An 18,491-nucleotide genomic window follows, 5' to 3' on the forward strand; every position below is an offset into this window, starting at 1 on the left:
TTTCAAAGAAAAGCTGACATCGCTTTCATTGATTACTGGCATTTGTACCGATATGCTCAAGTCACACACTGTGAGCATAAACAGCTTACATTTACGAGGTTCGGTACATTAGGTAATAAGGTCAAAGCTTGAAAGCTCAACCTACTTCACAGTAGTGCAAGATATACCATCATGTAACTATGAAATGTTTTATTATATTCAAAAATAAGTATATATACAAAGCACACAGTGTATAAAAGCAAAAAAGTGTGTAGTTAGTGCAAAGATACAGAGATACTTGCAGATTTTTTATAATAATAATAATAATAATAATAATACACAATATATTATATATATATATATATATATATATATATATACATATATATATATTATATATATATATTTAACATTATACTTATGAGTTTATTGCTAACTTAATATTGCAATAAAATACTACTACTATTATTATCATCATCATCATCATCATCATCACTGTTGCCATTATCATATAGCTCCTTTGTCACCAGCAATCAATCATTTACTGCAAAGTTGATGCAGTTATTTCGTTAAAATGCGAATAGTGTGATATAAAATATTGACAATTAAAATATCTAAACACAGCAGCCAGTCAATCCCTTCATAGCAATGGTTAGAAACACAAAACCACAATAATGACACAACAGAATATTGATTTGAATCTTAAAAAGCGAGCTTACAGAGCTGTTCGCAGCTGAAAGAAGCTGCCCGCATATTCTTCTCGGAGCCCGGGATAAGAGCGACTTTTCACTGGAGAAAAGCTTAATGCGTATAGAGATCATCGGTTGGAAGTTGATTAATTTCAGAAGATGTTGATCGGATGTTTAGACCATCACTTATGCACTTCATTACTGTTGAGGATCTGCGCGTAGTGACAAGACCAAAAGGTCAGTTTGGTTCATTAAGATATTTTGTTAAAAGCGTTGAAGTCACACAGAGCAAGAAATAAAATGTTGGCCTTGGCTCATTACCTGTTTATTTTCTTTGCTCTTGTATCACCTAAAGAAACTAACCAGTTAAAACAACAAATCAGCTAATTGCACAAATCACAAACAGAAGCTGAATATTAGAGCCATTACTCTTTGTCAGTTAAATTGTTGCACAAGCACGTTCACGTACTTCTTAATTCATTTCAAAGTATCTATTCATCTGCACAGTTATACAGCTGAGCTTATGTGGGACCTTTCTCAGTAGGAAGCTTGGAGATTACTGCTCGTCAACAAAATCAATACTTCGCAGTTTGTAACGAGATTTAACACAAACACGATAAAGAACAGTTCAAATACAATTAAAACACAGTCGAGACAGCTTTCGAGGAGTTCTCATTTTCATTACTGTTTGTAAATGCAAACCTGAGCCTTGGTGTAAGACGGCAAGTGTAAGATACCGCTGTATCACATCATCTTTTTTTGTATTGTTGATGTTGTCTTCATGTTGAAGATATGGAGAGGTGATAGTCAACATTATTATTGACATACTTTACAATATTACGGTGGGCAAATTTGTATTTGTAGTGAGTTAAACTCTGCAGTACTATATATTATGCTCAGATAGCAACACCAACATAGGTATGGACTGTTGGCTCAGAAGCTTGAATGACAGTTGTGTATTCACAAAAAGTCATTAGTTCGCTTATTACTAGCGGTTGTTAATCTCTGACATTGATCAGATTATATTTCAGCGTTTTTTATCCTTTATTGTGAGTAGATTATTTTCTTCTGCATTCAGTTAGCTTTGCCTGAATACGTTGTTGTAGCGTTCTCTTTAAATAATTGCACACCTGTAATTTTCAGCAAATCGAATTACATTCAACAAACCAGTATAATCGTAAGTTCACTACAACACAAATACATGTTAAATTCAGCATTTCACAATATTCAAACAAGATCTTCGATTGATCTTCATTTCCGCCGTTTCAATCAGCACAAATGACAGCAACTTAAAATACCTTCTGGCCGCCCGTCACTTCAATGCCAATTAAACAACTGTGGGGGCCAATCAGAGATCTTGACTGAATGAGTTGTATAATTAACAAAGATTTAACATGTATTTATTGTTGTAGTGAAGACTACACTATTTTTGATTATACCACTGGTTTGTTGAATGCCGACCTGATTTGGTTGAAGAACGCTCTAAGGTGTGCAATTGTCAGAGAACCGCACAGCAAACGTAATTCAGGCAGGTAACTGAGATGCAGAAGAAGTAATCCTACTCACACAAAAGCAAAACTTTGAAATATATAACTGATCAATGTCTTGAGGGATGGCAACTGTAGTGTAAGCAAAGACTAATTGACTTTTATTGAAGCACAACTATTTTCTAATCATTCAAAGCTCTGTTGACGTTATAATTACTTATTTGATTGTTGTATCTGAACGAATGCTATGAGAGGTACTTAGGTTTAACTCACTTCTAGTACAAATTTGCCCTCAGACATTATTGTAAAGTATGTCAATGTAAATAAGTATATTTGTTTAGGTACGATCTGTCCACCTCTCCGTATTTCTCAACATGGAGATTACAACATCAATAGTATGCAAAAGATGATGTGACTACAGCGTGTATCTTACACTTACAGTCTTACTTGTGCTAACAAGAACCAGGACGTTTATATGTGTGGATGGAAATGGGAGATTCTCCAAATGTCTCAGTAGTCATTTTTGTCATTTTAATTGCAAATTGTTTTGAACTGTTCAACATCGCTTGTGTTCACTCGCATAGAACCTTTGCAAATTGATGATTTTGTTGGAGCAGTACAATCTCAAGCTCTTGGCTGGAAAGGTCTATAAAGCACGCTGAAAAGTAGACTTAATTGTACAGATGGATGGAATGTTGGGAATGATTAAAGAGCATGTGGTCGTGCTGTGCTCCAACGGACAGCTACAGATTGACAAAAGTTGTGAGTATTGTCTAAATGTCCAGCACCTAAATGAGTCATATTTGTGATTTGTGTACTAATGATTTGTTGTTTATTTGGTTGATTTCTTTAGTGATACACAAAATAAAAGAAAATAAACTGGAGGGTAATTGAGGTAACACTTTATTTCTATCTGTGTGACCGTACTCTTCAACAAATGCGCTTTTTAATTAAAAATATCTTATTGCTAAACTGACTTTTTAGTTCTTAATACTGCACTTGGTTGGGCTGGATCCTCAGTGCAGTGAATGGGTGCCGCCAGAATGACAGTCTAAAAACATCCAGTCAACATCTTCTGAAGTGAAAATCCAACTTCCAACTGCTGCTTTTCGGTGAAGTCCTCTATGCACATTAAAGCTTTCCAGTGGAAAGAGTCATCTTATCAGAATCAGGAGAGAAATATGCAGATAAAACCTTTTCAGCCCTCCTATCACACTGCACTTGAATTCTTGTAAATGAAGCTCCTAATCTTATAAAAGTTCAAATCAATATTCTGTTGTGGTGTATTGTTGTGCTTTGTGTTTCTAGGCCATTTGTAAATTGTGAGTTGACAAACCTTTGATATTTAGGGATATTTTAATTAATCAATATTTTATATCCACATATTCACATTTTTTGGCAAGTGGCGTTGCAAAATCAACTGCAGTAAATGATTGATTACCTTAGGATATTATGAGCCATATGATAACAATAATGATGATGGATGATGATGATGATGATGATACTACCATAGTAGTGGTAATTTTATTGCACATGTTAAGTTTAGCCCAATAAAACTCTACAGAATAATGAATGCATATATATATATATATATATATATATATATATATATATATATATATATATATATATATACATATTATTATTATTATTATTATTATTATTATTATAAAAAATCTAGCAAAATTGTCCTGTCTTTTTTACTTTTCACACTTTTTTTTTTTTTTTTTAGCTTTTTCTCCAGGTGCTTTGTATATATATATTTTTAGATATAATAGTATTTTCAAAAGATTTACAGGGACTACATGGTGGTGCACTTGCTTAATGAATGGGCTGAACTCAAACTTTTGACCTTATTTACCTAGTCAATGTACCAGACCTCGGCAAACAAATGAAAGTCATTTATATACAGTGTGAAAAGACCTTTGTTTCTGATATATCAGTGTTTACCAAATGCCCAAGCAATGTAAGATCCAGTAAATGATGTCCAGCTTTAATAGGAATTATGGGTGTCTGAATAATTTAGATTCAACACTAATTAAGTATGTGTGTGGGTATGCTTTGCTGTCTATGGGAGGACTGTAGAAAGTTTAGGATTAAATTCAAAATATCCCACTTGTGTCTGGCTAATGGACAAAGGGCTTAGGACCTACATGAGTGTAATTAATGACACAGTTTTGATTTTTGAACTAAATTATTAATTCCACTGGAAAGAATGGTCACTGCCGATTTGATGGACTCTTTCAGGGAAACAGAGGGTTTGTATACATTTCTTTCATTTATTAAATCTCTGAATGTGGCCTAAATTATATTTTTTTACTCAACATGAGGATGAGACGTTATTCAGCAGCTTTAGCAGAGGTTGTTTTTGCCCTGAGTGTAATCTGATGTTAAAATGCTGATGTTGAGGCTGATGTTTTTGGCCAGGTTTTGGTCCCACAAACAGCTGCACCTTCACCGCTTGGATTTTGTCACGAGAATTATCACTATTTTTGGTATAAATATACTTTTGAAGAACTTTTTTTATGTACTTCTCAGGAATTGGATTTATGTACTTCTCGGGAATATACTAAACTGACATTTAAGTATACTTATACTTACGAAAAGTCTAAACATATTTGTGCTCCTGGAATCAGTGTTTTCATTTGTTTGTTGATAGGGGGCGCCAGTACGAAAAAAAAACAAAAAAACAAGCAACAACAACACATAATTCCACACGGAATCTAAAACGTAATCTAAACTGTGTAACGTTATGGAAGAAAACGTTCACCCATAAAGATGTAATAATGACTGCCAAGCTTTGGGGAGTTCATCGACACTATCTATGTTTTGATTATCATTCTGAATTCAATTCATAATACTTTTTCCGCTTTTTGAAACTTACATGCATAAGGCTAGAATGTATGTTCAGATGTCCATAAAACAAAACACTCAAATTAATACCTAAATAGGTATGTAGTAGTATACTTAAAGTATTATGTAAAGGTTCACTTGAAGAAAACTTCCAAACTACTAGTTTATTGAGACTATACTTCAAAGCATACTAAAACACAAGTATTTAACAATCAGTTCACTTTTAGTATAGTTTACAAGCTAAAAACATTGATGTAAACTAGTTGTGTACTCAAAATTTACTACTGTTATGCTTAAAGTATACTTAAAAGTATACTTTTATATACTAGAAAATGGGTCAATTTAGTCCCAAAGGGTTTTGAAATAGTACACTTATAAGTATACTATTAATATACCAATATTTATATACTTGCTGTATAATACTTAAAATATACTTGATCTTTACTCAAGTATACTTAATAAAACTAACTTGAAATGTTTGTATATTATGAAACTTCTAATGCATTTCTGAAGTTTTTCTTTCGTTCTCTGTGTGGACTTATTCATTTATCAGATATTGTTTTTCTTGAAATTCAGTGAAAAGTATAACAAGCTAACAGCACAGCAATTAAAACATCAGTTATTTTGGAACTTGGTTTTTGCGTGATGTTTATTGCAAAATGTACTCTTGATGAAACAGCGGAAGTGAACTTTTGATTCTTCAAATTGGCAAATAATTAACCCTTTAGTTCCCCATCATACAAACAAAGACCAAAAGCAGAAGCCCTGAGAGCCCAGAAAATGAGAGTTCCTGTACAAATCTTCAGCTTTTGCCTGTTTTCTATTAGCTTTCTATTAGATCAGAAGATATGTGTTCACAGATCGAGGCCGCAGAAAGCACATCCTTTTTGCTTTCATTAGTTTGATTAGATTTTTTGAGTACATGCAAATGAACCTAGCCTTATTACAAAGAGGCACAACTCTTATTTGTTTGACCAAAATGAGCAGTATTTTAAGCGCACCATAGCATTCATCTGCCCTGCAGTGAGCGCTTGCTCTTCGCACTCCACACAGACACTTCAACAGCGCACATTTGCTGTAAAGATGCATGTAAAGTCCATGCACGTCCATGTAAAGATGCTAAAACTTACATATTTCAGTCATGAATGACAGGCGAGTGTTGGATGCACCTGATGTATACTAGACCCTGATAGCACACATACATCTAGGAGACATCTACTTCACGTCTGCATTGACATCTGCAAGACGTGTTATTTAGGTGTTATTTAGGCGTTATTTACGTGTTGTTTGCTCATCTGCAATATGTCTATTGGACGTCTCTTTTTAGATTTCAAATAGGCATCCGTTAGATGTCTTTAAGCTGTTTATCATTTATAATTTATGTAAAACTGACATCTTCCAGACATTTGTAGACAGCAGATGCTTTCCAGATCAAGTGATATTTTGCAAACATACATGTGCTATCTGTGGACTAGCCGTTAATGATTTGTTAGTCACAGACTGCGTGACTTCGACTGTGTTTTTTTTTTCTAAGGGTTAATTACAATTTGGTCGACTAACGATTCGACAGCTGTTTGGGGGCAGCCCTAATAATCTAAGTGCTTATTTAAATAAAGCTGGTTGTGGAAGACATTCGTAAAAGACTGCAGTGGGCGTGGTTTTAGCACCTTGAGTTGACACGCCCCCACAGTATATATATATATATATATATTGTGACGAGTCGGCTGCCCCTCCTCTTTATCGTCACCATCACCCCGCCTTTATTCGCCGCCTCTTCACCAGGCTCGGACGGAGTGGGTGTGTTCGAGAGGAGGGGCGGGTATTGTTCAGGTCTGGCGGCGTGTGACGAGGCACACCTGAAGTGAGTTAGCCTCGCTACTGTCGCCATAAGTACCGAACGCGCCTCTCTTCGGGAGACCGGTCTTTCCCCGCATGCACGCTGGTGTCCTCGTGGGTCCAGGAAGGGTGCGTGATGGACCTCACCCCGCCGTCCGAGAAGTGCGCGTGGGGACCCCGTAGTCCAGGCTGTGACCACAATGCTCATCCCACTCTGCCGCCCGGGCAGCAAAGAAGCGACGGAGACGCCATGGAAGAAGCCGCCACCCTCGCGCCCGACCAGAAAAAGGGGAGCGTGGTGCGACCGCCGGACTCCGCCCCTACCTGACCCTTCCCCTGGAACACGGCCTCAACCTGCACTTTCCCGGAGCACGACGAGGACACCAGATCCCCTTTATTTGGACACTTTCCCTGGACACTTTATTTTGGATTTATTATTTTGTTAATAAAAAGCTCTCTCTCCGAGGCCTGACGCCACGCCCACTGTGTCTGTCGTTGGCTCCTCCCGTCACAATATATATATATATATATATATATATATATATATATATATATATATATATATTGCTAGAATGATACAGTTGCCCCCAGTGTTACTTTCGTATGCTTTTGGTGAAAAATTCTTGTAAGGTACAAAGATTGCGTTCCTTTTTCCACAGGCAGAGAGAATCCTCAATGAATCAGTCAATGATTTAACTTAATGTTATTAAAAACATGTGTATACAGTTCCAGAGATAAAATGTGAAGTTCTATGTGACCAGCATGTGTCTATACCATCCTTTTACTTCTTAAGAGATAAGAAACTGGGAGCAAGAAGATCTTACAGATATGAGTCTGGATATCTTAAAACAGCAGAAGAGGCCACATGTACACAAGACAAACACCAAACCCACTGTGTGCTGGTATGTTCTGCCTGTTCTCCCTCCCACAGCCTTGCCCACCGTTGGAGCCAACCAAAGCTTGAGACCACCTCTGCTAATGGCCCAGGCTCTAGCGCACCCTCTTTAGTGCCTTTACCCTTTCCACAGCCAAACCTCTCCCCATGCCACCAAATGCCCTTGCGCTGGATTTTCCCCCCATCTTTAATAATATCAGAGCCCAGATCCTTGCAGGTACAGACACAGATCTCTTCTTTCTGCTTTCCCCTATCTCTGCTCAGCCAGCCACCCTCTAAATTGATTGAATATTTTCATTTACTCATTTACAACATTTATATGCTGTCATTCTCCGAATTCATTATTGCCTTTAACCGTTACTCCAAGGTAATCTGCTCTGTTTTTCCCCCAGAGAAGGCCGGAACTCAGCGAATCCCTACCAAACACTAACTTTCCTCTAATATAAATTTCCTCTTTTCTCTCGTTTCTGGTTTCAAAGGCACCTCACCGTCCTGTTCATCTCAGGGCTCCCAACAAAAAACTTCTCCAGCCATTCTTTCAGAATAGGCACTGCCACCACAGCAGCAGACAAAGGCCCATCCCATATAGCATATCCCATTAGCATATCCAAACTCTCAGCGGCTGGTCTTCTGATGCTTTCAAAACCTACATCAGATCAAATACATAAATCTATTTACATTTCATATACATATTTTTAATTTTCTTTTTCTACAGAAACCTACCCTTCTTTACCCGTAACACCGTTCACTAAGACATCCAGCACACCTCCAATACTAGCCTTGCTTTGGGGAAAAGTGTATTCACTTGCTGGCTGCTGTCTTACTTTAATTGCTTTTGAGGGAGCACTTGGGTATTGGGCTGGATGCTGAGCTTGGACCCCTTGCCCTGGACATGGAGGGGGAACTCTAGGCTTGGGAGTCCCACTGAGTTCTGAGCTCTCTCCCCAGACAGCACGCCAAACACGTTTTCCTTTATTTGATTGAGTTATATGCAAATGCGAACTCTTGAATGTAATATTAAATCTTTCAACACATCAGATACAATCACAGTTTCACAGTAGATTTTAATAAAAAGGCCTGAATGCTTCATTATGGCTTAGGGTTGTATTTGTACACTTTACTAATTACTATCTTGCACTGTGATGTCTGCAATGTTTGCACAAGACTGCACACTATGCACTTATGTGGCTAGAACAATCACTATAGTCCTTCTGTCCCGTTTTGTAACTCTATGTTCTGCACACACACTCAGTGTTTTAGTCACTGAAAGCCTACTCATCCTCATTGTCATCACTCTGCAATATTTACCTTTCTATGAAATTCTGCTTTATTAATTTTTTGAAAAGAACAAATAAATAAACTTCAACTGTCTTTAATCCAATGGAAAATATTCGGGAACATGTGGACAGGAAGACATTTAACAGCCAAAACAGGACACTAAGAATTCATTATAAGCGGCGAGTTAGAGACAAAGTTTAGGTTCCAATCCTTGCCGGTACGTAGCAGCTGCTTCACTTCTTTAAAGTGAACGATAAATGTGTAAACGCATCCAGTGGTCTATATTGGGGTTTTAACAGTCCAACACTGGCTCTCCTGTCTCTGTACTCTTTCAGCCGATGTTGTTAGAGTAGCACTATAGAAAATATAACAACCTGAATGTCCATTTCAGAAAAAAAGTTTGACTTTTCCAAGTATCAGAAGCAAAAAGTAGCACAGCACTTTGTGGACGGGGGTGTTTCTGCTTTCCTGTAAATGCCACTTACTCTCAGAATTGATCATATTTTTCTTGACAAACATTTGTGTTGGTGTAAACAGGCCTTTACTGTAGTCTTGAACAGAAGTAACTTGTCCCTTTGCGTCAGTCATATCAGATGTATCATATGGATCAATTCCAGAAGGACAAACTGTTTTTAAAGTTGGAGAAAGTGTGGAGATCATCTGCAAATCGTTTACATGCCAAAGTAATGGAAAGTGGAACAGCAAACCTGGTTGTGGTAAGTTTATAGAGAAACACTTCTAGATTTGGTCCTGAATCCATTCATAAAAACGCGTGTGAGGTTCTGCAGGACATATTATTTCAGCTGAGAAATGAAATTAGGATTGAGAAGATATTACCGTCAACTGTCCCATTTATGTACACGATTTATGTACTACTGAACAAATTTAATGTTTAATATAATATATAATATTTATTTATTGTTCCTCTAGGAACAGTTCAGTGCTCCAAACCAACAAAGAACTTGCAGTTTGTGACTTTTTACTCAGGTCATGCACAAAATAACTCACAATAACCTGGAGATCATTGAGGTAACTGAATACATCTTAACAATAATTGTTGAGAATGTTCAACTTTGGAAATGCGTGTGTTGTGGCAGGCATTGATAAAATAATGAATGCTTATTTTAGCGTCCTAATAGTGTTTCTTTCCCTGAATGTTTCTCAGCATATGTATTTGTTAAGTCTCTTGCATTAAGATCCGAAGAACCATCTAATGAAGGAAGAAAATGAAGACAAACAGACACATACACATCTATGTACGTTTGTGGGAACATCCTACAGCTACTGTACATAGTGGTGGCAGTTACGCAATTGTTATTTGTACTTTTTGTGTCAGCATATTTCTTTACTTTTCTAAAAAAAGTATTTATTTGATTGCACTATATTTTGATAAGACCACTTTAGACATACTATGAGTAACTACATGTCAGCTAATTTGCATTCATTTGCAACTACATGTCTACTAACTCTAAGAGTGGATTGTTAGGTAAGTTTTAACCTTGCAACGATTCTCATAGTATTTTGTACAATAGGTTGTGAGCTTGTTAATAGCTGTACTCTACTCTGATGAGATAGCTGACAATTATCGTTTTCTCTCTAGCAGTCAATGCACCAGAAAGGCGCAATGCCACAAAGTCTCAAAATTCTCAGGAAGCACTTATAGATGCATTGCTAATACATGTCTACATGTACACGTAAGTCTAATATATAGTACTGTGCTTGTAAAGAAACATCAAGTCATCTAAAATACAAAAACAATTTAAGCAGAAACAAATGCTTCAGGTCTCGAACTCTTCTTTGCACATATATTTTTTAAGCAATTGCTAATTGCCCAATTCTAATGAACCCATTTTGCAATGGCAGATGCAAACATATTTTGCAATGACTGTAATACTACAATGTTTTTTTTTTTGGTTCATCTCAATCATTCTAATGGGACAGATTCATTCATCACATTATATTCCTCTTGAATCAACATTAAGACAGGCTTCACGGGATTAAGCTACAATGGTCAGCGATGAACACGGCAGTTAGTTTGGTTAGTGTTTGGTTGGTAGTTAATTTGTTACAGATGACTCAAGAAGTTTGACTTAAGGTAACATTTTAGGTGTGTCCAAATGTCAAACATGAGTTGCTGCATCAGATAAGATTTTTTTATTTTTTTTTATTTTGTCTTCTCATTTACAGGAAATGTTGCTTGTGCACAGAGAGGTCTGTTGTAAGAAAGATTTCTTTTTGACAAGCAGGAAAGAGTTTTAGTGACAGATCAAAACAGGTGCTTGTGAACTGAACTCATAATGAGAGTTACTGTAAAACTCCTCGGATTTGGTTTTTGGTTGCTTTACTTCGATTTTGCGTGCTGTCAAGGCAAGTGATTTTCTTTTTTAAATGATCATTATTATTTTTTTATATTTAGATATAATATATTTAACCGTACATATATGTACCTTTAGAGAAGGTTGATTAGTTGTAAATGTACTCCAGCATTTAATGCACTTGAGACAGCTACCGTAATATTAGTTTGTGCTTCTCAGAATGTCGTCGAGATGACATTAAATTTACTAACACGGAATCGGTTGCAAAAGCTTCATACGCTGATGGCGAAACAATGAAAGTGAACTGCATTACGGGTTTTACTGGCTTGTATAAGTTAAAGTGTGAAAAAGGAGAATGGAAGAAATCCATTCAACGACCATGTGCAAGTAAGAGAAATTTTAATACTGTCTACACATCATTTTGGGGGGTCATTAAATCAGTGTTGTTATCTAAATGAAAACTTGCTCGATTTCTGCAGAGAGAAAATGCGGTCACCCAGGCGACCTACAACACGGTGATTTTAAACTTGTGGAGGGGACGGAGTTTGTTTTTGGAGCAACGGTGGCTTATTCTTGCCAGAAAGGGTAAAAGTGCTTTCTGCTTTTTTTCTATCGGAAATGTGTATTATCGTCATCGGTTTGACTCTCCTTGCGCTATTGAAAACATTGTGTGGATAGGTATGAAATGACGAGCAGAATCAATCAGCGTACCTGCAGAGCTCAAGGATGGGACAATGCTGTTCCCATCTGTGAGGGTATGATTTCTTTAAAAAGTCGCTTGAATATGAAGGAAGTTTTTGTGTGTTTGTGACATCTGTCATTACGTGTCATTCGCTCAGTTTTAATACTAAAATGACATAATTTGACATTATGTCTTTATTATGGGCTAGGGTAAGGAGTGAGTAGGGTATGTTAGGTTTAGGTCAAATAATGTAATTTTTGTATTAAAAATAACATAACTGAGTGTATGACACTTAATGATACTTGTCATGAACATGCATAAAACCTCCTTCATATACGTAAGCACATCCCTTCGAGTAAAGTGTTCCAGATAATCATATCTAAACGTATTTATTGATTTGTTACATTTTTTTGTTTCATATTCACCGATTTCACCGACTAGTGGTAAAATGTCCAGCCGTTTACACCGAAAAGGATATAACTGCGTCGGGGGACACAGAGGAGGGAAGTTACGGTGATATTATTCACTTTGAGTGTGCATCTCCTGATAAAATGCTAAATGGAAGTAGTGAAATTCACTGTGAAGAGACTGGAGAATGGAGTGACGTTATTCCAAAGTGCATAGGTTAATTTCCGTTGTTTTCGTTGTCAAAGATCACACGTTTCTGTGCTTTAGTCAAAGCACCAGTTGAATTATTCTCGTTTCACCCACTTTTCATACAGAAATAACTTGCACAGCCCCTGTCATATCACATGGAAAGGTTGTTGAGCCACGGCCGAAATACCTGAAAAATTCCATATTAAAATACAAATGCGATCCAGGCTTCAAGGCCAAAGAGGGAATCCCAAGATGCGCTAAATCTGGCTGGACTGTGAGCCCAGAATGTGATGGTACTGAAATGCTTCCAACACATTTTTCATATTGCAAAAATACTTGTTGTATCACACGTGAACTGAATCATTATTGAATTTGTCTCTAAATTTAGTTTGTAGCTATTCAAAAATCAACTTTTATCATTTTAAGGAAGAACTCAAACTGTTTTTTTTTGTAAAATATACTCTAATAATCTTTGTTTCTTTTACAACTTGGAAAAAAAATAGATATTAGATATATTTACACAATATATTCAAGTTTCTCACACAAACTCAAAATGATTTAATTCCTGCAAAAGACACATCAGTTTCACGTCATTGGTTTCAAATCGGTTTTTGGTGCTTCATCTCTTCTTACTTCTATATATTTATGTCTTGTACAGAAATAACTTGTGAGCTGAAGTCAACTTCATTTGGAGTGCAAAAGATCAACCCGAAGGGAAAAACAATTTTCAGAGCCGGAGAAAGTGTGGAAATCACCTGCTCTGAAGAATACTTTATCTTTGGTACAAAAGAAGCCAGCAGATCTTTTACATGTCGATATAATGGCCAGTGGGACAATAAGCCTGCTTGTGAAGGTAAGAGAGAAACTCTTCTGGATTCAGTGATGATTTTAACACATGCTATTAAAAACATGTGTATCTTGTTTCAGAGATTACATGTGAAGATCCACGCGACTGGCGTGTGTCTAAACCATACTACTGGCAAATTAAGAAATTTGGAGAAAAACAGTCTTACCGTTGTGAGTCTAGATATCGTGAAACAGCAGAAGTGGCCACATGTACACGAGACGGATGGAAACCAAAACCACTGTGTGCTGGTAGGTTCCACTGTGGCGTTCAAAAATTTGCAAAAGCATTCAAAAATTTGCAAAGTGTCAAATATATGAATATGCTTTCGTTTGTTAGAAATGACGCTTTTCAAACATTTACTGACGCTCAAGAAGAAATCACAATGCTTTGTTCGTATTAAACTAAATGATAAAATGTGGTACACAGTGTTGATAAACAAGTCTTTCTTGACTTGAACCAACAAGCAATCACCCAGAACAACAGAAACATCAGACGCTTACTGGCATCGTGTTGGCAAAGATAAAGGCAAATCAGTTTTTCTTCAGAAAGCCTGAAGTATAATGTAGATCTAGTTTTTATATTATATATCATAGAGATCCCCAGCTGGAGTGCCCATCTCATACCTTGTCACTGTGTCTTGGACTTCAATTCCCAAAATTTTTGCACAGACTGATCATAACACATTGCATAGATCTAAATTTAGTATACCCTACAAAATCCTAGTTGACTCAAAAGCATCAGTTAAATTATTCTTGCTTCTCTCACCTTTTATACAGATATTACATGCACAGCTCCTGTCATATCAAATGGAAATGTTGTTGAGCCACGGCCAGAATACCACAAAGATGCCATATTAAAATACAGATGTGATTCAGGTTCAAGGCCAGAGAGGGAACCCCTACATGTGCTAAATTCGGCTGGACTCTGGACCCAGAATGTAATGGTACTACAATACTTCCAATACATTTTTCATATTGCAAAATTCTTGTTGCATCACATGTGAACTGAATCATTTTTGAATCTGGCTAATTTGTGATTAAATTTAGTTTGTATTTATTCAAAAAGTATTCTTTTATTATTTTGTAGAAAGACTGAAATTGTTTTTTTTTTTATTTAATTATCGCTCCATTTTTATTTAATTATTGTTCTTTTGCGAGAAAGAACACATTTTTTTGGAAGGATTCTCCTGTTAAGTCAAGAAGTGCAAGAAAAAATATCTATAGTAAATTCACATAATATATTGTAGTTTTACACACACACACACACACACTCACACACAAACTTATTTACTTCCTGCAAAAGACAAATCAGTTTCACATCATCGGTTTCAAATCGGTTTTTGGTGCTTCATCTCTTCTTACCATTAGTTCTATATAATCATGTTTTGTACAGAAATAACTTGTGAGCTGAAGTCAACTTCATTTGGAGTGCAAAAGATCAACCCGAAGGGAAAAACTATTTTCAGAGCCGGAGAAAGTGTGGAAATCACCTGCTCTGAAGAATACTTTATCTTTGGTACAAAAGAAGCCAGCAGATCTTTTAAATGTCTACATAATGGCCAGTGGGACAATAAGCCTGCTTGTGAAGGTAAGAGAGAAACTCTTCTGGATTTAGTGATGATTTTAATGCAAATGATGTTTTCTGCTTTTGTGGCACGTTTGTGCCAAGTTTGAGCTATAGAAGCGATGCTTTGTCCAAATCTGGAGCTGGAGGATTTTTTGGACTAAGAATCGCTTGCAACAAGCCTCAAATTGGGCCATATGGGGGTGTTAAAAACACTAGCTTCATCTAAATAAATGGCTATGAGTTACTATTAATCAAGATCTAACCTTTACAAATATTTAATGCTAGCAATGTTGTATTTCATGAATGTGGAATGTGACTTATCCGGAGAATCCTTCCAAAGAATGGGTATTTTATTTATTGGGATATCTGGATATCTATTTTGAAATATCTGGATAATATTGAGATTTATTATTATCACATTTCTTTATTCTTTTACACGTCTAAAAAAAAAATAGCCTACTGTATCTTCACATGCAAACAGAAAAAAGCACCAGCAAATTAAGTAAACATCTCTGTCTTCATTAAATAAAGAAATGCAATGTAAATACTTGCAACACAACCCAATACAAAACAAGAAATGTTCTGAAAAAAACTTAACCAAAAAAAAACTTGACAAAAACCAAACATTTTTTCCCCTAGTGACAGTCACATAGAACTTTAACAATCGCTAATGCAGCAGCTGTTACCTCGGCATATTCACCATGATAAAATTAATGATTTTAATGAATGCAATTAATGCATGAATGTATCATAGCATAACAAATGCCCCCAAAATAAAGTTAGAGACTACACGTTCTTACCACTAGGCTGAACAAGGTGATTGGATAGGAACCATGACTCTCTTTGGTGACTTCTCCAGGAGAAAGTCTCACAACATATTCAGTGACTTAAAGCTTATTTATTTCTTCCTGTAGACATCAGCTTAAATGGGATATCTTTCAAGGCTTTTTAGAAAGACTATTAAACTATGTAGGCTAATGAATACAAAATATTGCAATGTAGAAAATGTGCATCTTATATACTATATATGAACAGCAAAATGTAAGATGTTATTTGAAAGCTGTACGTAGTTTTCATTTTTTGATATAGAAAATGTCTCCTGTAAGTCACAAATAAGAACCTGTTTCAGACGCTTTTGATGTTTCATCTCTCTTCGTACCCTTAGTTTTATGTGATTATCTCCTTGTACAGAAGTAACCTGCAAGCTGAAGTCGACCATTGATGGAGTGCAAAAGACCAATCCGCAGGGAAAAACTTTTTTCAGAGTTGGAGAAAGTGTGGAGATCACATGCTCTGAAATATACTTGTTCTTTTTTTCAACCAAATCCAGAAAACACTTTACATGCCAGTATAATGGGGAGTGGGACTTTGAGCCAGTTTGTGAAGGTAAAATTTTAGATAGGCACTTATAGATTTGACTTGTTTAACATTAATAAAAAAATAACATTACATTTTTTTAGAAACCACATGTGAAGATCCACGTGACCAGCATGTGTGGAGACCAAACTGGGGAAATTTGAAATTGGGAGCAAAAAAATTTTACTCTTGTGAGTCTGGATACCGTGAAACAGCAGAAGAGGCCACATGTACAGAGGACGGATGGACACCAAACCCACTGTGTGCTGGTATGTCCTGCTGTGAAGTATTCAAATCCTTTTCTACTCACCTAATATCAATTACATGATTTTTCAGCTTTTTACGTATTTTTAAGTATCTTTTTAAGTTCTTTTAAGTAATATTAAGTGTTGAAGATTAGCAGATTGGCAGTCTATTCATTAAAAAGCAATAGCATTAAATAGCTATTTTTATGGTTGACATTGTCAATAATGTTGACTAATCGTTTCAGCCCTATTATTAGAAACATAGGGTATATGTACAAAGCAAAAAGGCAATGATACGCAATCTCAACATAGTAGACCTGACAAAACAGAACTCACAGGCGAGAATTTAAGTGCATGGGATAACGAGGAAACTGGGAAGAGCACAGGTGAACAGACTGACTAATTAGACTAAACAGGGCAGAAACATGAACAAAAAGGCAAAACAGCAACAGAACCGGGCAAAACATGACACAGACAGACCAGACACTTGACAATTACTGACATTTTGCTTGTAGTTCCATTAAATGTTGTAAAACAAGATTTTACAGTCATGAATAATTTTGGTCAAAAGTTTACATACATGCATAACCTGCAAATTGTTAATACTGTAATAAAGCAAAATAATAATACGATTTAGTAATGTTCTGATGAATTTGTTGACATATTTTTACGAATAGTCTTTAAGATAAAATCTTTATCTGAATTCAAAAAAAGTGACTGTATACAAAATGCTTGATTCTTAATACCGTGGGTTGTTTAGATTGCTGGCTATTACTCTTCTTCAGAATTCTCCAGGTCCCACATATTCTTTGGTTTTCCACCATCTTCTGCATATTTAATCCCTTTCCAGTAGTAGTGGGATCCTTGGGCACATAGGCCAGGCAAGGGCCTCAGGATTACCTGGGATTCAGGCAGCCCAAACTTTAGACATGTTTTGTTTTCATGCACCTTCTTTATCCGGCTTGATGACGGCCAGTGCAAGCAGGAGCAGAGTTTTCATTAATAGAAACTTCTGCTCAACTGACTGCAAAAGACTTGCTGCAGTTCTTTATGCATTAGAGACAGATTCCAAGAGGGTATAGAAGGAATTAATAATTAGTAACCCGATAACCAGGTCATGCTTCCACACCCACTTCCCTTCCACAGGGTTGGGATTGGCAACAATTGCAGCCACATAGACTTTAAGGGTAAAGGAGACATGCCTCAATCCAAGCACTGTTAGACAAACAGGTTACACTTCAAGGCATAAGCTGGGCCTCTGATGACGCTCTAAAACTGCCTGCTGGTGATGAGTGTGATCCAGTGTTGGTCCATCTGCAACTCTCCATGCCCTCTTGGGACCCAGAGACAGAGAAAACTCTTTTGCCCTTTGGTTTTTTTTTGAAACAAATAATTCTCCACCCAACTGGGGCAAGATGTGTCAGATGACCTCAGTCTGCTCCCTGCACAGCTCAGAACTCCCGGGCCATGTTCTCAACTGTGTTGCCAAAGAGGCCAGTTTGGGACACGGGGACCTTGAGGAATCAAACTTTGTAAGCGCTCACATGTTGACCAGACACAGCCATAGCCTAATGGATTGAGCGAACCTCTAACCTGAAGGTTGTAGTTTTGAGTCCCAGGTCCAGCATGGATTGTAGGTGTGGGAGAGTGAATAACCAGCACTCTCTCCACACTTAATACCATGACTGAGGTGAAATCCTTGAGCAAGGCACCGAATAAGCACGGTTGTTCACTTCTCACTACTGTGTGTATGCACTTGACAGGGTAAATGCAGAGTACAAATTCCAAGTATGGGACACTCATTCCTGGTCACATGTGACATCCTTTTCTTTCCTTGTACAGAAATAACCTGTGAGTTGAAGTCAA

General features: G+C 36.7%; 1 protein-coding gene across 1 annotated transcript; it reads left to right on the forward strand.

Annotated features, from left to right (window-relative positions):
• Positions 1-11,213: 11,213 nt before the first annotated feature.
• On the forward strand, positions 11,214-18,205 carry LOC122327224 (complement factor H-like). Its single transcript, XM_043222434.1, has 10 exons — positions 11,214-11,384; positions 11,552-11,719; positions 11,812-11,917; positions 12,011-12,087; positions 12,456-12,638; positions 12,737-12,904; positions 13,270-13,464; positions 13,539-13,706; positions 14,235-14,340; positions 18,076-18,205. The coding sequence occupies exons 1-10, from the start codon at positions 11,315-11,317 to the stop codon at positions 18,203-18,205; spliced, it is 1,371 nt and encodes a 456-aa protein (XP_043078369.1). The 5' UTR covers positions 11,214-11,314.
• Positions 18,206-18,491: the final 286 nt, after the last annotated feature.

The sequence above is a fragment of the Puntigrus tetrazona genome, chromosome 22 (assembly GCF_018831695.1).
Source record: "Puntigrus tetrazona isolate hp1 chromosome 22, ASM1883169v1, whole genome shotgun sequence".
Lineage (NCBI taxonomy): Eukaryota > Metazoa > Chordata > Actinopteri > Cypriniformes > Cyprinidae > Puntigrus > Puntigrus tetrazona.

What these genes read in the sequence shown, in the direction of transcription:
- LOC122327224 (XM_043222434.1), top strand. Translation starts at nt 11,315, where the DNA reads ATGAGAGTTACTGTAAAACTCCTCGGATTTGGTTTTTGGTTGCTTTAC. An exon ending in TGCTGTTCCCATCTGTGAGG is followed by an intron (nt 12,088 to 12,455) that starts GTATGATTTCTT and finishes TTCACCGACTAG; the next exon opens with TGGTAAAATGTCCAGCCGTT. An exon ending in AGATGTGATTCAGGTTCAAG is followed by an intron (nt 14,341 to 18,075) that starts GCCAGAGAGGGA and finishes CTCCCTGCACAG; the next exon opens with CTCAGAACTCCCGGGCCATG.